The sequence below is a fragment of the Mandrillus leucophaeus genome, unplaced genomic scaffold, assembly GCF_000951045.1.
Source record: "Mandrillus leucophaeus isolate KB7577 unplaced genomic scaffold, Mleu.le_1.0 Scaffold119, whole genome shotgun sequence".
Taxonomy (NCBI): domain Eukaryota; kingdom Metazoa; phylum Chordata; class Mammalia; order Primates; family Cercopithecidae; genus Mandrillus; species Mandrillus leucophaeus.
The window spans coordinates 800,452-824,705 of record NW_012100209.1 but is presented as its reverse complement, the minus strand read 5'-3'; the positions used below and the strand labels follow the sequence as shown (position 1 = coordinate 824,705).

The 24,254-nt window shown below is 38.6% G+C and overlaps 1 protein-coding gene across 1 annotated transcript in view; it reads left to right on the top strand.

Annotated features, from left to right (window-relative positions):
- Nucleotides 1-22,611, top strand: part of LIFR (leukemia inhibitory factor receptor alpha) — a 119,089-nt gene extending 96,478 nt beyond the window's left edge. Inside the window, exons 14-20 of the mRNA XM_011966107.1 lie at nt 3,757-3,936; nt 7,262-7,363; nt 8,315-8,482; nt 11,595-11,756; nt 12,712-12,805; nt 14,925-15,003; nt 15,373-22,611. Coding sequence (XP_011821497.1) covers nt 3,757-3,936; nt 7,262-7,363; nt 8,315-8,482; nt 11,595-11,756; nt 12,712-12,805; nt 14,925-15,003; nt 15,373-15,996 — 1,409 coding nt within the window. The 3' untranslated portion in view covers nt 15,997-22,611. The remainder of the gene's footprint in view (nt 1-3,756; nt 3,937-7,261; nt 7,364-8,314; nt 8,483-11,594; nt 11,757-12,711; nt 12,806-14,924; nt 15,004-15,372) is intronic.
- Nucleotides 22,612-24,254: the final 1,643 nt, after the last annotated feature.

The window sequence follows — 24,254 nt, the reverse complement described above, 5'->3', positions numbered from 1 at the left end:
AAAAAACCCATGATGCTATAGTTTTTTAAAATGTTTTGTTTGTTACTAAGTAGAGCAGTGCTTCTGGATAGTTTTAAAAGTTTTGCTCCGGAAAAATGTGGCGATAAATATTGTTTTTTATTCACTTAATTTTTAAATTTTTGTGTACTCTTACTGCTTATAGCAGGTATAGTTTTTCTTCAGTGTCTCTTTCCTGATTTACCCAGGTCTCAGTGGATTTTGAATCTGTGTTTCACACTGTTGAGAGCTTCTTTGTTGTTGTTGTTGTTATTGAGTTGGAGTCTCGCTCTGTCAGCCAGTGTGGAGTGCAGTGGCGTGATCTCAGCTCCCTGCAACCTCCACCTCCCAGGTTCAAGTGACTCTCCTGCCTCAGCCTCCTGAGGCGCCACCGTGCCTGGCTAGTTTTTGTATTTTTAGTAGAGACAGGGTTTCATCATGTTTGTCAGGCTGGTCTCGAACTCCTGACCTCATGATCCACCCGCCTTGGCCTCCCAAAGTGCTGGGATTACAGGCGTGAGCCACCGCACTTGGCCAGCTTCATCTTTTCTGATATTACCTTGTAACTAGTTGTTTTTTGTTTTTGAGATGGAGTCTTACTCTGTTGCCCAGACTAGAATACAGTGGCACGATCTTGGCTCACTGCAACCTCCACCTCCTGGGTTCAAGTGATTGTCCTGCTTCAGCCTCTTAAGTAGCTGGGATTACAGGCGCTCACCACCACACCTGGCTAGTTTTAGTATTTTTGGGAGAGACAGGGTTTCACCATGTTGGCCAGGCTGGTCTCGAGCTCCTGACTTCAAGTGATCTACCTGCCTTGGCCTAAGTGCTGGAATTACAGGTGTGAGTCACCATGCCTGGCCAACCTTGTTATTGTTAATATACCATCCAGTTTAAACCCAATTACTTTGCCTAGTCATAGTCACCTTTTGCAGGTTTTTGTAACAATTTGTCTGTTTTTCATAGCCTTTACCCATTAATGAAGCTAATGGAAAAATACTTTCCTACAATGTGTCATGTTCATCAGATGAGGAAACACAGTCCCTTTCTGAAATCCCTGATCCTCAGCACAAAGCAGAGATACAGCTTGATAAGAATGACTACATCATCAGCGTGGTGGCTAAAAATTCTGTGGGCTCGTCACCACCTTCCAAAATAGCGAGTATGGAAATTCCAAATGGTGAGTGCTTGAGATGGTTTGGTATATAAGAACAGGAAACTAAAGTAAGGAATGTCTGATGTTACTTGCTCTTTTGTCATGTCAGCATTCTTCTCGTATACCTTGTTGCTGCTGACATAGAAGGCAGAATGAGCAGATTGATGTCTACAGTTCATTGAGAGAGAAGTAATTAGTATTGACTTGAAGCATGTGCACTGAGAGATACAATCATTACTGTACTCAGTAACTATAGTGGATAATATTGGAGAGGTACAGTGGTGGATAGTATTTTTAGGAAGAAATATTTTAACAATTTATTCAAATGACATTCAGGCACTTCTCCAAGACACTTCCCCAAGACTAGGAAAGTTTATTTTAGGTCAGCTAGACTGTTTTGCAAATTGTTGGGCAGGAGAAAAAAGCACTTATTTTAATTAGCGCCTTTTTTGGTAAGAAATTCCTTATTAATAGAAATTATGGATTAAAAAAAGTCTTCTTAAGGTATAAATTAGATCTTCAGTATAGGCTTTAGAAAAACAACTGTGGTGTAATTCTTAAAATTTAGCACCTTTCTTTAAATTTTATAGATATCCAGTGATTAATACGTTCTTCCCAGCTTCTATCTTGACAACTTTGAGAGTTACGAGCTTTAAACGGCCACGTCCGCCTCTTCTTCCACTGATCTCTGTGCTCCAGTCATTTTCTGCCTACCCACCTTTCTGTCTTGCCTGCTATGGGAGCACCTTTCTATAACCACAGCTTCTAGAGGAAGAAAAATTGGTCCAGTTAGGGTCCTCTAAGTAGCTTTCCAACTTCAGTTTGAGGCTGTTTCTTATTGCTTGTTACTTGACTGCTTCTTTGTTCTCTTTGAGTCAGTCATAGGAGAATTTGGAGGAAGGAAGGGGGAAAACAAAGTGCATTTCAGAGATACAGAGCCTAGGCAGCAGTGCTGCTGGAGATGCCCAGGGGTTGTGGCAGATGCTGGGAGGTGGGGCTTAGAATAATGGCTTCTTCATTTTGGCTTGGCAAAAATAACAAAATAAAAAATGAAGGAGACAGAGATGTGAACATCCATAAGAAGATAACATACTGATTTAGGTTATGTATTTCATTGCTCTCACAATTCTAGGCAATAGCTATGTTATCTTTTTATTCAGGAAGCATAATCCTACCTTTTCTGTGTATCCCTTAGAAAATGGTAATTTACAGAACTAGCAATTCTGTCATCAGCTTTCAGACACTTTCTGAAGCCCCAGAACAAATCCTCATTTCTTGAGGATATCGCGACTGGAGGGAGGCTCTGCAGCCTCAACTCAGGTTTACACTGTGGCTTTTTAATCACGTTGAGCAAAAAAAGCTGTTATGTCTGAAGTGTTCTATATTCTAAGCCAAATTGTTGTCTTGCATTTAGTAGTAGTTGCTTTGTGAATGCACATTTTTTTCAAAAAACCTTTTCATGTTTGTTTTTACTGAACCCTTAAATATAAATCAGTTATAGCTATTACTTAGTTTCTCCTGTTACAGTGGGAAATGTCTGTGTTGGTTTTACTGAACCCTTTTTGTAGCCTGTGGGTGATTAAATACTCTGCCGTGGCTGCATCCCGTCAAGGGCCACTCACCTACGGTTTGCAGCCTCCTGAGCATCTGGTTCCTGAGACAATTACTTGTCTAAACCTTTGTTCTTAGAAATAACCAAAAACCTTTCTATGTTTGTTTTTACTGAACCATTAAATACAAATCAGTTATAAAAACTACTACTTTTCTCCTGTCACAGTGGGAAATTTCCTTCTCCCTTTTGACCACACTGCCCTATCTCCCACCCCAACTCTTCTCCCCAAGCCTGGGGTTCCACTTCTTACCTAGGCCAAGATCTGGCAAGATGGGGAAAGGAAACCTTGCCAGGGCCTCCACTCCTGTGTCTGCCCTCAGCCTTTGCCCCTTGCCCTTGGTATCTCCTAGGACGCTGTGCAGGCTTCTCCTTCTCAGTGCCCACGTCAGCCATCCCACCTCATAGCCTCTGGGTGTCTCCACAGCTTTCTCTCTTGCCCCCACCCCGCCCCTGGTCAGCCAGACAACCGCTTCAGCCCACCTCTGGGGCCACAGTCTTCCTTGAAAGAAAGAAAGGGGGCTAGTTCGTCTACTGTTTCCACAAGTTCGTTGAGTGCCTACTCCGCACACTGTGCTGGGCCCCGCCTGTTCTCTGCACATATTCCTGGTGGGTGATGAGAGGAGGGCTTCAGACTGTCCACTGTCCACTCCCCAGTCTCCCATCCCAGCCAGTGCCCTTAGCTGCATCCTTCCTGGGCTTTGATCTTGATGTCTTAGCCCCAATATGTTATTACCTGATCCTAGGTGCTTTTAAAAAATCACTTTCTTTCAGCTGCTATGTTAATCTATATATACAGGTAAGTGCTACAGTTGTTACAATAAAAATAACAGAGCAACACTTCTAATCTTTGCTAAAAGTTTATCTAGTTCTGAGTACTATTTTGTAATTTCTTCACAGTGAAGTGATTTTTCTAACTCATGTCCATTTTTATGAGGTTTGCCTTATATTATTGTTTTTAATGCCAGTAAAATATCCTCCTTTCTTATTGAAGATGATCTCAAAATAGAGCAAGTTGTTGGGATGGGAAAGGGCATTCTCCTCACCTGGCATTACGACCCCAACATGACTTGTGACTACGTCATTAAGTGGTGTAACTCGTCTCGGTCGGAACCATGCCTTATGGACTGGAGAAAAGTCCCCTCAAACAGCACTGAAACTGTAATCGAATCTGGTAAGCTGAATTAGTATCTCTTAATTAAGTTCTACAAAATATTTTTAAAAGGCAACACGTGGGACTAGGTGCAGTGAAGTGACTCTCTTTCCTGCTGGGTGGGTGTGAATAGGTTTGATTTTCCTGGGAGTGGGAGGGTAGTTGTGGCAGCATGTGGAAGGATCCAAACCCTTTGATCTGGTAATTACTCGTCTAGAAATTTATTCTTAGAAATAATCAGAGAACAGCACAGATTTAATCTAAGAATGTTCACGGCAATATTATTGATAATCGTGAAAAATTAAAAACCCAAATAGCAAATAAGGGAATGAGTAAATGATGGTACACCTGTAAAATGGAATGTTAAGTAACATTAAAAGTTATGTGGAAAATTTAGCAACATGAGTAAATAAATGTTCATGAAAAAAGAAGACTACAGAACGGTAACCTGGTCTCACAGAAGGGCCTTCGCCTTGTTTGCCCAGGGCCCAGGTTACCGAGATTAGGGAGAGACTGAGCAGAAAGGCCGTGAACCCCTCACCACTTTCCCTGATGCAGGGCAAGGGGGCATCAGCAGGACTGAGCACAGTGTGGGTGGGAGGCCTTGTGTTCCATGAGCCTAATGCTCAGGAGCTTGTGAGCTGCAGTTGAGTGGCCCTCAATGGGATGCAGCCTGAGAAGTTTAGCCCCAGAGCAGTATTTAATAACCTACAGGCTAATCCAGCCTTGTCCTTAGGCATTAGAGCCCTCTCTCCAATATCATCTTTTTTTCCTGGCAGGATGGGAGTGTATCCTGCCTGTCCCCATGGGATTTCTGGACCCTGTAGCCTGTCAGTAGTGATGCTTCTTGATCATTCCTGTCTCCTGCCTCCCTTGCATGTTAGGGAAGTGCAGAAGAGCAAGCAGCCTACTCCTTACCTCTCTCTCAGGGAACACTTTCTACTTGCTTACTGTTTCTCTGTCAAATGATGAGGATGGGTCCCATTCATTGGATTATCACATATGAGTTCAGATTATTTTCCAGTTCTACTTGGAATACAGCCAAACTCCTCCACATATGTAATTGGCTGAAGTGGTAATGATCTTCCTGAGTTGTTCCCTTTATCCTTTCTTACAGTGCACTTCCCTTTTCAAGGGCCCAGGCAGTTGCTACCCTTCTCTTTCCTGCACCTTCCCTTGCATCCCCTCCCATGGAGCTGAATGAGCCTTACACGGTTCCAGTCTGTCATTTCTCACCTGGGCTTTTAGAATAATCAGGATGAACTGGGGTAGGCTGGAGTGGATATAAATGGAGTATCTACCCATTTAAGTTTTAGCTGAGACTTGCAGGATATGGAGAAGCTGCCTGGCGATGATTGTGGGAGGAGAACTTTCTGTGCCAACTCAATTGAACAAAGACACAAAGTTTGAGAAAACAAAAACTCAGAGAAGTTAGGTGACTTTTCCAAGGTCACAAAATTATTATGTGATAGAACCCGGGTTCAAATTCAAAGTTATTCAAAGCTTCAAGAGGCTGGGAATATTGTCTTTTATTTACTGCTGAGCTTCTGGAACAGCAAGTGGCACATAGTAGGCACACCTTTTATTCCTCCCTCATCCCCTTGTCTACTCATTAAGCTGTCTGCTCTCTTTTTTGACCTTCGCACATTTCTAATGCTCTAACCTTGTCAGGCTCTTTTTTTTAAAGTGTCAGAGCCGTATAAAATATTAATAAATTTAATATAAAAAGAGGTACAGATTTACAGATGTACATGCAGTATAAAATCATAACCTCAAGCATACCTTTCTCCAAAGAAAAATGTTACAAAACTAAACAATTGGCTGAGCTTGAGTTGCATTAATACGTATTTAGGACGTGCCAGCACATAGCAAACGTTTAAGGAAAATCATTGCAAGAAGAAAAGTTAAAAGTTTTAGACAAGTTGATTCAGTTTTTCTTGGGTTGTGTGATTTTAGAAATTGACTACTGTCTCACATTGGAGCCTGCAGGCCACTGGTGTGTTATGGGCACTTGATTGGAGAACTAATGCTTTAACCACACCAGAATAATTGCATTCTGCAAATTAAATGCAATGCCATATGCTGCCAATCCACCTCCGCAACCCCGGCATTTTCTTCTTTCTCAACCACCACTGATGACCATCTCAGTGCCCTTCAAGGCCTTATTCAGATGGCCCTTATGGTAGCTGTTTCTGATCTTTTTAGACTCATTTGGCCCCTCACTTAAGATTCCGTGGAATCTGATACATACCTCTAATATAACACACTGTTATGGTCACCCTTGTTCATCTGTCTTCCCCACCACTCCGCAAGTGTCTGCATGCTTGACATTTTGTTTTGTGCATGTCTGTGTTGCTCACATTGCACACATTGCATTGTATTCAGGAGACATTTAAAAGGAGCTTTTTGAGTTTAAGTTAAGGTACTTCAATTGGAAGTACCTCTGTGTCCTGTGGAGTTAATTCAAAGCACCTCTGTATCTTGTAGAGTTAACTCACCCAAAGACACTTAATGGTGATGCTATAAAGAGGAACAAACTCTAAGACCCAGTTCCTTTAACACTGAAGCTTCAAGGCAGAGTGCAACTTTTAATTCTGCTTCTTGGAACGAGAGGAGAGAGCAGTGGGTTTGTTTTTTCCAACTCAGAAATAACACTATGTAGGGAAGGGATTTATAGAAGCATGATGTAGACCTGGAATGAATGGCTTAGTGAACTGACCCAGGAAGTTGATTTAGACTTACATTTTGTTCCTTAAAATCCAGCAGTTGCCAGCACTTTGGGAAGCCAAGGTGGGTGGATCACGAGGTCAGGAGTTCAAGACCAGCCTGGCCAAGATGGTGAAACCCCATCTCTACTAAAAATACAAAAATTAGCCAGATGCAGTGGCAGGCACCTGTAATCCCAGCTACTCGGGAGGCTGAGGCAGGAGAATCACTTGAACCCGGGAGGCGAAAGTTGCAGTGAGCTAAGATCGCAGCACTGTACTCCAGCCTGGGCGACAGAGCGAGACTCTGTCTCAAAAAAAAAAAAAAAAAAAGAAAAAGAAAAAATCAAGCAGTGATGTTTCTTCCTGGAAAAAGGAACAAAATGTAACCCTTAATCATCGTTGTTCTCTCCAAGGCAATCCCATCTTATATTACTAAACTTTTTGTTAATAGAAGTAAATACAATTTTTGTTTAGTCAGTTTTCATTCTGAATACTAATCTTTAAAATATGTATTTTTAAATAAAACATCTTTAAAATTAGCTTTGGAAATTTTAGAGTATGTTATAAATTTGATATTTCTAAAATAGATATTCATAGTAATTTATTTATGAAAGTTTGCTGATGTGTTCATCCTATAGATCAGTTTCGACCAGGTGTAAGATACAATTTTTTCCTGTATGGGTGCAGAAATCAAGGATATCAATTATTACGCTCCATGATTGGATATATAGAAGAATTGGGTAAGTTAAATGGGTACTTATTTTTAAGAGTTCAGGGTAACATGAGAAATTATAAATTGGCAACAATAGTATGATTGAATTCTAAAAATAAGATGTTTAGTTCAAGGAAGGAAAAATAATTTGATAAAAAGTATTTGATTCTACTTTTTTCTCCTCCTTTTCCTTTTCCTTTTTTTTTTTTTTTTTTTTTTTTTTTTTGAGAGAAGGTCTTACTCTGTCACCCAGGCTAGAGTGCAGTGGTGGCAAGATCATGGCTCACTTCAGCCTCAACCTCCTGGGCTCAGGTGATCCTCCCACCTCAGCCTCCTGGGTAGCTGGGACTACAGGTGCATGCCACCATGCTCAGCTAATTTTTGTGTGTGTGTGTGTGGAGATGAAGTTTCACTATGTTGCCCAGGCTGATCTCAAATTCCTGGGCTCAAACGATCCTCCCACCTCAGCCACCTAAAGTGCTGGGATTACAGGCATCAGCCACTGCACTGGGCCTGCTTACTCTGAAATCATTTGTTGAATGTTTATATTTCACAATTTTGCTCTTGTCCTCAAGAATATTAAATCTGAACTTGATGTCAAAAATATGTAATTAGTACTTTTACAAGTTTAAAAAACTGTTAACTTCTTCAGGACTATCAGTAAAGATGGGAAATACAAATAAAGTCTATCTGAATAGCCTCAGAAAGATTTTGCATAGATCGCTTCCCTAGATACATATTTTGTCTGAAAGTGATATTGTAAGTTCTGCCTTTGTTCCTAAAAATATTTTTGTCTATGGTTATTAGTATGTAAGCTTCACAAAAAAAGCACTTGTGATTATCTCTCTCCAAGTTTATGATTAAATAAAGTTTTAATTCCAAGTTGAATTATTTTTGAGGCTAGAAAGCTCAGGAAACATTACTGTATTACTCTGTATTCGTACACTCCCCTTTAGCAATTGACTTTTTCCTTTTACAGCTCCCACTGTTGCACCAAATTTTACTGTTGAGGATACTTCTGCAGATTCAATATTAGTAAAATGGGAAGACATTCCTGTGGAAGAACTTAGAGGCTTTTTAAGAGGATATTTGTTTTACTTTGGAAAAGGAGAAAGAGACACATCAAAGATGAGGGTTTTAGAATCAGGTAAGTAAACTGACAGCACGAGGATAGTGTTTCTTAGAAGTTCTCTTTAACCACAACAGAAAAAAAAAGAAAAACAAAGTCCTGCTCAGTAGTTTAGTACTGGTTTTCAAAACTATCTGAAAGATAGAGAAATGAAAAGGCAGTAATTCTATGAATATAAGAGTCTTAAGATTTTAATATGCAATAATTGACATGCATAGTCTTTCAGAAATCATTTAAATCATTTATTCTGAAGCCTTTGATTATAAGCCTCGTAGGACAGAAACCATCTCTTATTAGATCCTTACATAATCCATAACAAGGCATCTCATGAAGTTTACTGCCAAAAAGAAATCTTGTACTTATAACAGTGGAGGAGAAAAACTCAGGAATCCAAAGAGTTAGCTTCAGATCCTCAGTTGTAACTGGACAAAAACCATTGGCCTATTAGCATTTTACTTAGCCGTGTCCTTGATAAGCTGGAAAACTTAATGACTTGATTGGGGATTTATTAAAAAGTACAGACAATCCTTGGAAATTGGCAAGTGTACATCCAAAGACTTTAGAGAATTCTCAGATTTACAAATACAAAATTGTACAGATTTCTGGTTTTTCCTTTCGTTATATTTCTGCAGAGAATCAGATGTTTCCTATAGCTGCGTAACACAAGCATATCATCTTTTCAGTTTGAGAGCTTTCATTTCCCTGGTTGGCCTCTCCTCAGAAAGAAATCATTTTAATTATTTAATGCCTGTCTGAGAAATAGAGAACTCCGCCACGGCATGGCGGTGCTGGCCGGGCACTGTCTCAGCTACTCCCCAGAGCAGCTGCAGGAAGTGTGTGCCTCCGCTTCTGTCCCCGGGTTCTGCATTGCCTGAACCTTCATGGTTGCTGGTGAATGAGGGACATCCTAAATACCAAATTCCACAAACATCCCAAGTCTAGTGTGACTTGCCTCACATGCTTGGAAATTTTACACTTGAAACAGTTAAAATTCTAGCATCTGGATTTCCAGTAAGACATGGTAGATTGATCACTAAAGTTAGCATAAAGAAGGGGAAAAAATCCCAAACTCTAATAAAGCCACAAGGAGAGAACAGAAGAGGCAAAACAACCCCAAAAAAGAAGATTCAGAAATTTGTGGGTGGAAGTGGGGCAAATGACTTAAATGAGTGGAGAATTGTGAAATCTGTGTGGACAGTCAGGCATTGTCGAGAAGGAACTTCTCCAGTACCTGCCAGACCAGGCCTTGGAGGCCAAGTGGTGAGGATCAATCTGGTCTGAATGGAGGGATCAATTGAAGAAAGTTGCTTAGAACTGAAGGGTCTAACTACAAGCAGATCCACCTCTCTGCAGTTTCACTTTCCATGGTTTCACTTTCTGCCATTTCAGTTACCCCTGGCGAAACGTAGTCTGAAAATAGGTGAGTTCAGTACAATAAGATACTTTAAGAAAGAGAGAGACCATATTTACATAATTTTTATTACAGTATATTGTTACAGTTATTCTCTGAGGAAAACGGAGGACTACTGTATATAGAGTGAAAGAATTCATTAAACACACAGCAAAATAAATAGAAAAAAGATCTATGCCAAGATATGTCATTATGAATTTTCCGAGCAGCTAACGTGTAAAGAAATGATCAGAGACAAGCAGGTCATGTGCAAGGAATCAGGAATAATAATGGCAACAGACAGCCCAGCAATACTCCAGATACTAGAAGGTACCACAGAAGTCTCTTCAAAATACAGAATGAAAATTATTTTCAGTCTAAAATTCGATACTCCACCAGTCTGTCAACCAAAGTGAGATTAAAATGCAGACATTTTGCACATGCAAGGCTGCAAATATTTACTTTCCCTATGTTGCTTTTCTCAAGAAGCTACTAGAAGAGTGCATCCTAATGAGGAAATGAAGTGAGGCCAACCCAGGAAGCCACAGGGGAGAGAGCAGGGAGCTCTAGGAGAGCCGCAGCCCAGAAGGCATCCAGTCTAGTGCAGGAGGCAGGGGATGGGTGGAGGGGAGAGCAGAGAAGATGTGGAACTGGGATTTTGTTGTGTTTGACCACATGGAAAATCTTACTGAGTGTACATTGGAGGATATGGGAAGAATTACTGATTGGTATATAGAAAATCAAGCAAATGAGGGAAAAAGCAGTTATAACAATGGGAAAACAAGAAACGAAACATTATCACACCAAGCAGTTTGTCTTAGCATTAACTCATATTTATATAATCATAGTAATCCAAACTGAATTCATCAACTGTTCTGATGTTTCTATATGAATGATGTGGTGGGGGAAAGGGTGATGGTAGTGTAAAAGAGCTCTATCTTTATCTGCCCTTATAAAGTATGTGTAGATAAGGTCTAATAGTTAAAAGTCACATCTCTCTAAGTTTGCTACTTTGGCATATGGAGGTAAATACCCAAAGAAACTGATTACATGACTTTTACAGTGGTTGTAGGGGGCGAGAGGAGGAGCTGGTAGAGAACTGTCACTTTTTGTTATTAACCATTTAGTACTAGTTAATTTTTTAACCTATTGTCCTGCATTATTCTGGTTAAATTTTTAAAAATAAAATAGTAGTTCAAATGATTCCTCACTCTTCCTTTTGAAGTTATAACTCAAAGGATTTCTCACTAGTCTCATTTGAGAGTTCCCATCACACTGATCCTTTTTCTAAGTGGTTTGGAGTCATCTCTATTGATTTGCACGTTTGCTTCATCCCATCTTTCACTCTCACTCGTGGGAAGGCTCAGCCTAAGTGGGTTTTGGTTGTGGTAGTTTTCATGCTTTTAGTAGCAGAAAGGGGACTTTTACTGATTGCCTGCTATATGCCAGGCATTATGCTAGAGAATGTGTGTGAAAACTTCACACAGCTTAAGTCGTGATGTTCTATTTCACAAGTAGAAAAACTCCAGTTGAGAGTGGTTTAAATAACGGGCCCATGTCATACAGCTACTGACTGGCATGGGGGTGGAGTTTGAACAAGGTAGTGGCAGCTCCAGAGTCCTTGGCTGGGATGGCTGCAGCTAGACCCACTTAGAAGGGCAGTTAGTGAGACAGGTGTAGGTAACCATGCATTTAAAACGGGTTAGAGATTAGTGCTAACATACTTCATTTTAAAAATAGGTCGTTCTGACATAAAGGTTAAGAATATTACTGACATATCCCAGAAGACACTGAGAATTGCTGACCTTCAAGGTAAAACAAGTTACCACCTGGTCTTGCGAGCCTATACAGATGGTGGAGTGGGCCCAGAGAAGAGTATGTACGTGGTGACAAAGGAAAATTGTAAGTTTCGGGTTGCTGTTGAAGTGCTTTCCATCCTGCATGCGTAGTGTTCCTAGTGATTCTTGGTTTATGTAGGAACCCCTCCCCACCCTTTCTAAAAAACATTCACATTTTGTTGCATTTTTTGGCTGGTGGAGGGAAGGGTTAAAAAGCTATAAGATTACTTTATGTTTATTCTTGTCAGTTATTTGAAGTTATTTCCAAATGAGTACCTAATAAATTAATGAATTTGGGATACATCTGAAGTCTAGAGGTCTAAAGTCGTATTGAATTTATCTAACGGTCAGTGATTAGAAATGTTTTGCTCCAGCTATTCTGTGATTTCTCACGTATCTAGGGAAAAGTGAAGATGTTCTTAATTTTTTTGTAAAGCACAACACTCATAAATTTGAGAGACAAGAACAGTGATGGCCTTGACTGTCTTTCTGCAGTAAAGAACTTTACTTGGATCATGGGCTTATCCTCTACCCCTGAGTTGGAGAGTTCAGACACAGCTCTTAAATAAAGAGCCATGAGGATATGGTTCTCTAAAGCAGTGATTCTCAACGGAGGGTGATTTTGTCACCTACGAGATACTTGGCACTGTCTGGTATCATTTTTCATTGTCATAACTGGGGCATACTACTGGTATCTAGTGGTGAGAGGCCACGGACGCTCTTAAACTTCCAGTAGTGTACAGGACTGTCTTCCCCCGATCCTCTAGTGAAGATCTGTCTGGCCTAAAATGTCAAAAGTTTCAAGATTGAGAAACCCTACTTGAAAGAGTTTAAGTATTTGCGTAAAAATTATCACAATACCTGAAGGTTAGATTATAATAGTTTTTCAGTGTCCCTGCAGCAGTTAATTTTGTTTTTTTCCTAAATAATCTACCAACCTAAATATCTTCTAACATAAATCTATTCTGTACGTCACACTAAAAATGGTGATTTTAATATTTGTAATACTCTCATTTCAGCTGTGGGATTAATTATTGCCATTCTCATCCCAGTGGCAGTGGCTGTCATTGTTGGAGTGGTGACAAGTATCCTTTGTTATCGGAAACGAGAATGGTAATGGTTTCTGCATTTACTCTTGCTGTTTTCTTCTTAAGGGCATGATTATAAGATTTGTAAGATTAGTTTATGTATTAAGTATATCTTTTTTGTTGTAATAAGTTAGTAAAAAAAGTTTTAATTAGAATTAATGTTGAATTTAATATTAAACATGACATATTATTTAAAGGTCTTAATAGAGTCAATGTGTAAATTTTTTTCTACTGTTTTTCCTAATAATTTAAAGTCATAGCAGTTATTATTATAAAAAATATTTATAGGCTGAAATACGGCAATAGCTGTCTACAAGATTAAACATGATTTAATGATTAAGATCTCACTTGCCCTGGTGACCTATCATTTTGATCATTTGCTCATTTATTCAACAAATATGAATGACCTCTTCCATGTGAAGGGGGAAATATTGTGGTGCACAAAACAAGCCATGGTTCTTATAGACTTGGAGCACAGTGTGGGAAGAGGGACAGTAAACCATAGACATCCAGCAAATATGTGCTTGCAGAGTGTGAGTGGGTGCTAGGAAGACTGAACCAGGTACCCTGAGGAGACCAGCAGGGGGCTACGTCCTGGGAGCTGGTCGGCCACTGCTAGTCACGGCCGGTCTGTGGGAGAGTTCCAAAGGGTAAGGAGAGGCAAAAGAATGTTACAGACAGAGAATTGTTTCTTTGAGGGCCCTGAAATTGGAAGGAGTTGAAACCTTCAGAGAAAGTGAGAGGAGCTGTGTGCCTGGTGAAGCAGGAATGAGTGACGTGAGGTGAGGTGAAGTCAGTGGGGGCTCCATGGGAGAGAGGGCCATGTGTGTGGTTACCTGGCAGGAGCTGTCCTGGCTGGGTATGGGGCCAGTGGCTGCATTCATGCTTACCTGGCAGGAGCTGTCCGGGCTGGATATGGAGCCAGTGGACTGCATTCATGCTTAGACCAGTCCTCACCGGCCTTAAAAATGACATCATTTATGACAAGAGAACATATTTTAGCAATCTTGGCTTATAAATCAAAATAGTAATAGTTGTAGAACTATAGAATAGTCTATTTTGGTAACCATATTCTCATTACCAAAAGTCACATTTTACAAACAACTGTTAGGCTGGGTTCAGTGGCTCACACCTGTAATCCCAGCACTCTGGGAGGCCAAGGCAGGCGGATCAAGAGGTCAGGACATCAAGACCATCCTGGCCAACATGGTGAAACCCTGTCTCTACTAAAAATACAAAAAAGTAGCTGGGTGTGGTGGCACGTGCCTGTAATCCCAGCTACTCAGGAGGCTGAGGCAGGAGAATCGCTTGAACCAGGGAGTTGGAGGTTGCGGTTAGCCAAGATTGTGCCACTGCACCCCAGCCTAGCAACAGAGCAAGACTCTGTCTCAAAAAAAAAAAAAAAAAAAAAGGACAAAATAAGAAGGGAGTTCAGAAGTTACAGCGTTTCAAACTCACATTAACAAACTTATTTTTTCTGTAGGAATTTCTAGTAATACAGTTCTTTTTAGTAGGCGTAAATATAAAAATATGATAGGACTAGGACACTGAGCAAATCTCATTTTTGGTTGCATTTAGTTTTTAGTCAAGATTAATAGCCTTTTTCTTAGCACAGCCTGCAATGTGTTCATGACACGTGGCTGTCACCTTATGACCACCTCAGTAACCCACCTTGGTAAAGGCAAATCTCATTTTTGGCTGCATTTAGTTTTTGTTCAAGATTAGTAGCCTTTTTCTTAGCACAGCCTGCAGTGTACTCATAACACGTAGTTATCACCTTTATGATCACCTTTGTAACCACCTCGGTAAAGCAGTGCCATGGCATCACAGCTGTTCTTCCATAGTCCAGATCCTTTGGACTAGATGGCACAACCACTATTTTAATTATTTGCTTTCCATTTTCATGAGATACATGGGTATGGTAGTTCTAGAAATTGAATTACTGTTTATGGTTTTCAAATTGGAACCTCTCAGTGCGTTGTATAGACAGCTCTAGTGAATGATCACACGAAAGAGCTTCCATTTGAATCTCAGATGTTCATTAACGGATTCATAAATACTTCAAAATAAGCCTAATGATTTATTAACTTATTATCTAATAATCTTAAAACTATTAAATTTACTTTAATAATTTTTTATTAAAGGATTAAAGAAACCTTCTACCCTGATATTCCAAATCCAGAAAACTGTAAAGCGTTACAGTTTCAAAAGAGTGTCTGTGAGGTAATCTTTTATTTTCTTATATTTATCTTTGACATGTTGGCTTGTTTTTTTAATCTTTTGTGAAAAGTTTTTAACATGCAAATGTCATTCTAAGTAAAAAGTGTTGGGAAGATAGTATACTTTGAAACATCCCAGTTTCTAAAATTATTAATTTTAAATTATACCATGCTCTTTTTTCTCCCACAAATATTAATAACAAGGAAAAACTGATATGGAAGAAAAAAGTGGCTGTGCTGTAGTGTGAAATGCAGAGTAGTAGAGGCACCTGTTTACAAGCAGATTTGGGGAAAAGGTGCCCCTGTTTGTAGGAGGAGCATTGCAGTAGCATTTAGTGCTATTTTTAATCACCATTTTTAAATTTATTTCTAGGGAAGCAGTGGTCTTAAGACATTGGAAATGAATCCTTGTACCCCAAATAATGTTGAGGTTCTGGAAACTCGATCAGCGTTTCCTAAAATAGAAGATACAGAAATAATTTCTCCAGTAGCTGAGCGTCCTGAAGATCGCTCTGATGCAGAGCCTGAAAACCATGTGGTTGTGTCCTATTGTCCACCCATCATTGAGGAAGAAATACCAAACCCAGCAGCAGATGAAGCTGGAGGGACTGCACAGGTCATTTACATTGATGTTCAGTCGATGTATCAGCCTCAAGCAAAACCAGAAGAAGAACAAGAAAATGACCCTGTAGGAGGGGCAGGCTATAAACCACAGATGCACCTCCCCGTTAATTCTACTGTGGAAGATATAGCTGCAGAAGAGGACTTAGAGAAAACTGTGGGTTACAGACCTCAGGCCAATGTAAATACATGGAGTTTAGTGTCTCCAGACTCTCCTAGATCCATAGACAGCAACAGTGAGATTGTCTCATTTGGAAGTCCATGCTCCATTAATTCCCGACAATTTTTGATTCCTCCTAAAGATGAAGACTCTCCTAAATCTAATGGAGGAGGGTGGTCCTTTACAAACTTTTTTCAGAACAAACCAAACGATTAACAGTGTCAGCGTGTCACTTCAGTCGGCCATCTCAATAAGCTCTTATTGCTAGTGTTGCTACATCAGCACTGGGCATTCTTGGAGGGATCCTGTGAAGTATTGTTAGGAGGTGAACTACACTACATGTTAAGTTACACTAAAAGTGTTCATGTGCTTTTAATGTAGTCTAAAAGCCAAAGTATAGTGACTCAGAATCCTCAATCCACAAAATTCAAGATTTGGAGCTCTTTGTGATCAAGCCAAAGAATTCTCATGTACTCTACCTTCAAGAAGCATTTCAAGGCTAATACCTACTTGTACGTACATGTAAAACAAATCCCGCCGCAACTGTTTTCTGTTCTGTTGTTTGTGGTTTTCTCATATGTATACTTGGTGGAATTGCAAGTGGATTTGCAGGCCAGGGAGAAAATGTCCAAGTAACAGGTGATGTTTATTTGCCTGACGTTTACTCCTTTCTAGATGAAAACCAAGCACAGATTTGAAAACTTCTAAGATTATTCTCCTCTATCCACAGCATTCACAAAAATTAATATAATTTTTGATGTAGCGACAGTGATTTAGTGTTTTGTTTGATAAAGTATGCTGATTTCTGTGCCTACTGTATAATGGTTATCAAACAGTTGTCTCAGGGGTACAAACTTTGAAAACAAGTGTGACACTGACCAGCCCAAATCATAATCATGTTTTCTTGCTGTGATAGGTTTTGCAAGCCTTTTCATTATTTTTTAGCTTTTATGCTTGCTTCCATTATTTCAGTTGGTTGCCCTGATATTTAAGATTTACATTTCTAAGACTATAGACCCATGTTTCTTTTAAATCATTTTATTTTGTGATAGTGACAGCTTTATATGAACAAATTCAATATTATTCATAAGCATATAATTCCAGTGATTTACTATGTGAGATGACTACTAAGCAATATCTAGCAGCATTAGCTGTCTGTATTCTGATTGGGTTTCGTTCCTCCTGAGGAGACCATGCCATTGAGCCTGGCTACCCAGGCAGTGGTGATCTTTGACACCTCCTAGTGGATGTCCTCCTGCTCATGAGTCTTTTCATCATGCCAGATTATCTGATCCAGTACTCACATTTTTAAATATAAAACTAAAGAGAGAATGCTTCTTACAGGAACAGTTACCCAAGGGCTATTTCTTAGTAACTGTCATAAACCGATCTGAATCCACGGGCATACCTGTGTTGCAGGTGTTGCAATTGCTTGGTGAGCTGTGCATAGTTGGGTGCCTTCAGCACAGCATCCTCTGCCCACCCTTGTTTCTCATAAGCGATGTCTGGAGTGATTGTGGTTCTTGGAAAAGCAGAAGGAAAAACTAAAAAGTGTATGTTGTATTTTCCTTGCCCTCAGGTTGCCTGTGTATTTTACCTTTTCATAGTTAAGGCAAAAGTACTTGAAAATTTTAAGTGTCCAAATAAGATATGCCTTTTTTGTTTGGTTTTTTGGTTTTTTGTTTTTTATCATCTGAGGTTCTGTAATGTATTTACAAATAATGGATCAGTTAGTTTTTTTGAATCTCATATTGTATATTTTTAAAAACCATGTTGTGGAAAAAAGCCAGAGTGACAAGGGACAAAATCTATTTACGTTCTCTGTGTATGAATCCTGATTTTAACTGCTAGGATTCAGCTAAATTTCTGAGCTTTATGATCTGTGGAAATTTGGAGTGAAATGCAATTCATTTTGTACATACATAGTATATTAAAACTATATAATAGTTCATAGAAATGTTCAGTAATGAAAAATATATCCAATCAGAGCCATCCCTAAATAGTGTTCTCTTGTCTTCCTTTGTATCCTCTTTGGCTCCTTCCCTTAGCTTCCACCCCAGACATGAGATCTAGGGCTGCCTTCTCTCCCTGCCAAATTTTGCTGTTACCATAGTCTGCTTGCCCTCAACTCCTGCCTTGTTCCCTGTTGAAATATATCAATCCCATACTTTATCTCTCCAGGACAAGGATAGGCGTTGGCTACAGTAAACGTTTATTGCTCTAAACGACACTAACCTGAGATAACCAGAAAAGGCCAGAAGAGATTGTTTGATCTTTGTCTGTCAATATATATGCATTTCAACTGTGACCATCTGGATGCAGGGCCCTTTCTAACCTATATAACGACTCATTTGTTTGGCTAATGATGAATATCACTGGGGCTCTTAAGTCCTTTCGTTCTCTGCAAGACTTCACTGTTTTTTCTGTATGAAAAAAGTGCAGAATATCACTCACCTTTCCCCTACTTCTGGAGTTTCATACACAAGGATCACTAGCTTAATGAGAAGCAGAGTAACACTATTAAGTCTGGGCAAGCTCCTTATAAGTTGCTGTATGCTTAAAAGAGTGTGGTTTGTGTCTGAGGCCAAAGCGGTTTTCCTTCTTTTTCCTCATTGAATTGAAGACGGCTAGACCCTTGTGCAGATCCCAGGATATTACCTCTCCTCCCACTCCACCTGTGTGTGTAGGGAGAGCAACAACACGGGAAGAGGAGAGGGAAGTGGGAAGGAGAGATTAGTCGCATGTCCAGTTGTCTGAGACACTGGTAAATGTGCACTGTTTGTCAATGCTGGTTGCATGCCTGCATTTACAAGGTGTTCTCATACTGATTGTGCTCTGTCCAGTTAGATTTGTGGCTTCTCCCTTGGAAGCGACAATTAAGGACTAGTTAGAGGCAGAGCTAGATGTGTTCTCTCCAGCCCTTACTGACTGGGAAAATAATTGAGAAATCCCTCTTTTCCTCTTCAGTGAAAGCCCAGTCATTGGTTAGAAAAATCTAAATGTCAAACTAGCATTATGTTCCATCATATCTGTGGGATAGTAATTCATGTAAGACATATTTTTACCTCTCTTATGAGTCAATTCACTTACAAGCCAGTTTCAACTCAAGCTTCCCTTCCAAGGAATGGAGGTCATTATGGGGCTCATTTATGAGTGACCATTTTAAATAAATAATATTTAATATTACATTATTAAAGACTTAGCTAGACTTTTAACATTAGATGAACTCGTGAATCATATAGTGCATAGATTAGCACACGTGTGCAATCTAGGTCATCAACTTGTTGAATTTATGCAGCCCTGGATTTGAGACTGTGGCCCTGAGTGTCTGGATAGTTGAGTTGTGTGTTTATGTGCTTATGTGATAGAGGTGCTTTGTTCCTGCAGCCTAGAAACAGAAGCAGCCATTCATTGAGAAGTTTAAGAGAGGAAGTATCAACCTCATTTTCCAAACCAGCATTACTTTCACGGCTCATGGATCTGAAAGATTACATTTAGAACATTTAGTACTATTACACTCTCAGAAACTGTGGTAAGAAGTCACATTTTCAAAACTTCATGCACATTGTATTCTTGTTGGAAATAAGTCCTGTAGTTTCTTAATTGTCTTCATGCCGTCCATATTTAACAAACATTACAAGTCCTTTTTGTATTTGGGTAATTATTTGTAATTTAATGAAGGAGACCAGGGAATGTTTTCTTCCAAAGGGAATTTAAAATCAATTTTATGGTATTTTGAAAGTAAAATATTCATTAACATGTCAATATTTTGAAAACATTATCTCAAGGTTTTCTATCGCTCAGGTATATAATCTGATAAAAATTTTTTTGTTTGTTTGTTCTAAGGTTATTTTTGCTATTCTCTATTTTGAATTATGTTAAAATTTGTGTGCATTTTATGAAATGCCTTTTTTCTTATTTTGAAAGTGTAAAATTGGGCATCTCAGAGTAAAATGGGGGATTATTAGCTGCAAAAACTAGACACATCGTGAAAGCTCAGTAACTAATTTTCTTGACGGTGTCCTATCCCAGAGTGTCACAGATTCAACAGAATTTTCCTGAAGGGCGATACACATCAAAATCTAGGTTGTGTAGATCTGAGACTATTGACTCAAAGATTCAAATCTACTTTGGAAGTGACTGCATGGTTTGAATGAAAACTGAGGAAGGGCTCATGCCTGTTATCACTAGATATTTATTTCTTCATAATTTTAAGTGTTCATACTTCCTTCTTATTTGATGGGTATGCAACTGGGGCATGTTTGTACCAGCCAGCGTGTGTTCTGCCCAACAGTGTGTCCATGTGTGAGGTTAACTAATTCAGAACTCATTCTCTTGATAAACTTTTTCTTGAAAGCATCTATTTTAAGTCTTTATTTCCTGCTGAAATGAAGTTTCATGCTGTCATGCCCATCTTCTTTATTCTAGAAGAAAATTTTCATAGAAGAAAATGATTTATGGCCAGAGTTACAGAACGTTCATCTTTTAGACTTAGCCTTAGAATATCATTGGAAATTAACTTGGCTTGAGTTTGGTTCATTTATATCTTTATGGATTATGTACCAGGGCCATTAATAACACTTAAACCCCTTATTTTGCTATGGTGGTTAGATTTTTTATTCCTTTTCAGTTATGCTGTTAATTATTACATGGTCACATTCATGCTTATTACAGATGAACTATTTTTAGTGCCAATGTAAAGGATTAAGGATAGCATTCAATTAGTTGGCTGATATGTCAGGCTTTATTGTACATGGTAATGTTTCAGGGAGTGTGATTTGGTCTAGAATATATCCAGATCCTTACGATATTGGGTTATGACAGGATTCTATTATTTTTAGACATGAATGGTGCTTATTTTTCCCTATATTAGGAATATTAATATTTGGATTATCAGAGTCCATGTTATAAACAGAATTTATCTATGCAAGACAAATTCTAACCGTGCAACATTTTCATGAGAATTAAAAGTAGTGTGTTAAGGGGAAACTCTGAATGTTTTTATGTATAAGTGCCTAGCTAAAGAACCATAGAACAATAAATCAAAGGCTCTTATAAAAGAAAAACTGATTGAACATTAGCCAGAAACAAAATATTAATAATTTACATTTTTTTTTTGGTTGCTGGGACTGAATACCCCAAAAACTAAGAGATGTGAGTGGAGAAAATGTCTACTTGATAAGAAAATTGATTTATATTATATTTACGTGTGTCTTCTAAGATTGCCTTTACAGTAGCCAATCAGAACTTTAAAAAAAAAAAAAAAAGCTAACAACATAGATCCTGTGTGTTGCACATAAGACTAAAATACTTTGCACACCAGATTGAATGGCTCACTTAAGTTGTTGAATTTCCTTACACATTTAAAGTGTACTTTCGTTTAGAATTATTCCATTTTAAATGGGTAACTTTCAACTTCTGAACTATTTTCCTAAACATTCCAGTAGTGTATTATAAAAGATCAAAATATCTCTAGGTGGTAATACAATTTTCATTTGTAACATGGAAAAGTTAACTGTTAGGTTTAACATTAGTGTTTTTGCAATTGATCATAGAAAAGAACACTGAATAATGGTTTTCATACAATTTTTGTTAAACATTCTTCTCCCAGTTTGATTCCAAATACTTTTTCCCATTTTTTCTAATATATCATAAACTAGTGGTTCCTTCCATTTAATTTTTCCTTCCAACATAATATTTAGGAAAAATATAAATAACATTGTGAGTAGCAGGAGACAACACGAAAAAGAAGCCTTTCATTGTTGCAGAGGTGTAGGTATTATGTGATTGATGCCCTTCCTGGCATTTGTTTTATCCTGTTATTTTCTCAAAAAAGAGCATGGCTTTTTCTTAAATACATTTTAATTCAGAATTGCTTGCAAAGATTGGCCTAGATAGATAGACATCCTAGATTTAAAATAGTACCACCTTAAAGGTATGTTGAAAGGTAAAATAAATCATTTCAAAATACTTAACTTTCCCAGTAAGAATGTTAAGTTTTCTTCTCTTTCATTAGCTGGCCATAAGTCAGGGTCCTTATAACACTAGGAAATTACCTGTTTTTACTTTCAAAACTGCATTATAGTGAATTACTGTTTACAAAATACACATACTGTGAACAGATATAAGTTTCTGTCTTTTATAAGATTGTTTGTAGAATGAATGTTTTTTTAAAGTGAGTATTATATGTTAAATATTTTAAGTTTTTTATAAATACTAGTAACTGTTTACTAATTTTTGTTTGGTCAAGTGCTTGTAAATGTCGCTGAAAGAAGATAGGGAGAAACTGCGGATCCCAAACTGTTCCCTTTTTCATTTCTTGAAATGTTACCACTACAGATACTTTTTTTTTTAAGGTGAATGATCAGTTGTGATGTGCTGTACCTAAAATCATGTTTAATTGTATAAGGAAACATTTAAATACACATATACAGGAAGAAAACTGTAGACGAAGTATGTGTGTGTGATTCAGTCTGATTCACAGAATTCTGAGAGTAATATGGAATAAAACAACTCCACTTAGATGATAACTGAAGTATTTCCTGCCTTGTGAAAATTTGGATATTAAATTGCTGTTAGAATGGGAAATTTGGACACTTTATATCATTGTATAATTTCAGAATTTAGTTACTGTATCTTTTGGAAAACATGATTATAGCAAAAACATAGAAAATAAGTAATCTATTACTAAAACACCATAAATGTAAAACTAGTATGCTTGGCTGTTAACTCTAAAGATGTTACTTATGTCTGTTTTTAAAACATGCATGTATTTAACAATTTTATCATAGTATTGTCATGGAAAAAATAAATATATTTTCTTACATCTTACACTGACAGACTTGGGCATTATTGGGTTTTTCCCCATGTTACACACTTAGGAGAAGTGGTGCCTGCTTCGTTGTTGTATTTTTTTGTTCTATCCCGTAAGAAATACTGTGGTTGTAAAGCAATCACATAGCACTATGGATGTATTTGTAACATTTGAATACACTGCTGTGCCATTGGTGTGACATCCATCTGTCCATTAAATCATTATTGTTTACCTGAGAAGTTAGCATAAAAATAATCAAATAGTGGGAATCCAACATTGGCAAATAAATAATAAATACTGGTCTTTAAAGTAATGGTTTTTAGTTTATGCCCTCTGAAAATAGCTTAAACATTCCTGAAGATTCTGAGAATGTATCAAAATTTTATTTCAACCTATTAGGAAATACAGTCAGATTTAGCAAAACCAGTAATTTTAAAGTATAAAGTGATCTTTTCTTTTTTTTTTTTTTTTTGAGACGGAGTCTGGTTCTGTGGTCCAGACTGGAGTGCAGTGGTGTGATCTTGGCTCACTGCAAGCTCCGCCTCCCGGGTTCACGCCATGCTCCTGCCTCCCGAGCAGCTGGGACTACAGGTGCCCGCCACCGCGCCCAGCTAACTTTTTGCATTTTTTAGTAGAGATGGGGTTTCACCGTGTTAGCCAGGATGGTCTCGATCTCCTGACCTCGTGATCCGCCCGCCTCAGCCTCCCAAAGTGCTGGGATTACAGGCGTGAGCCACCGCGCCCAGCCAAAGTGACCTTAAATAGATAAAAATGGAGAAATTAAGTCCTTAGTCATATGTATAGCCTAGACTTAGCCAGATTGAAACATGAATGGGCCTGGATTTAACCAGAAGAAACTCCAGACCAACTTAATTGTGAAAAATATGTTAGTATTTAAGTGCAAGGAAGTACATACATATGGCCTGTCCTTTGGGGATTCTCAGTGCATAACTTGTTTCCCAGATGGTAAGTTCTTGAGTCAAAATGTATAACACCCTCAGACCCAGGAACTTTTAAAAAGGATCAGAGAAGAATGATGAAATTATTGGGGGAAAAAAGAGAGATGTATGAAAAAAATGTTAAAGGTATTCAATGTCAACTAAAATGTTAGCTTACAAACAAGTTATTCAAAACGAACTATAATAGCTTGTTTTGAGTGGCTTATGAATTTGATCTTACTAGCTTTCTCCTGGAGTGATCAACAATAAAACTGAATTGAAAATATTCATTGTGCTGGTCCCAGGGAAGTTGAAGTAACAAGAGATGCCTTGAACTGATTTGTGCTTAAATTGGAGATGATTTTATCCCTGGGTGATGAGTTTCAGATTAGAGATAAGAAAAGCTTTTGAGGATCTTGATAAAAACTGTTCAGTGATGGCCAGATGCAGTGGCTCACGCCTGTAATACCAGCACTTTGGGAGGCCGAGGCGGGTGGATCATGAGGTCAGGAGTTTGAGACCAGCCTGGCCAACGTGGTGAAACCCCGTCTCTACTAAAATTACAAAAAATTAGCCAGAGGTGGTGGCGCACGCCTGTAATCCCGGCTACTCGGGAGGCTGAGGGAGGCTGAGGCAGGAAAATTGCTTAAACCTGGGAGGTGCAGGTTGCAGTGAGCCTAGATCACACCATTGTACTCCAGTCTGGGTGACAAGAGCAAAAC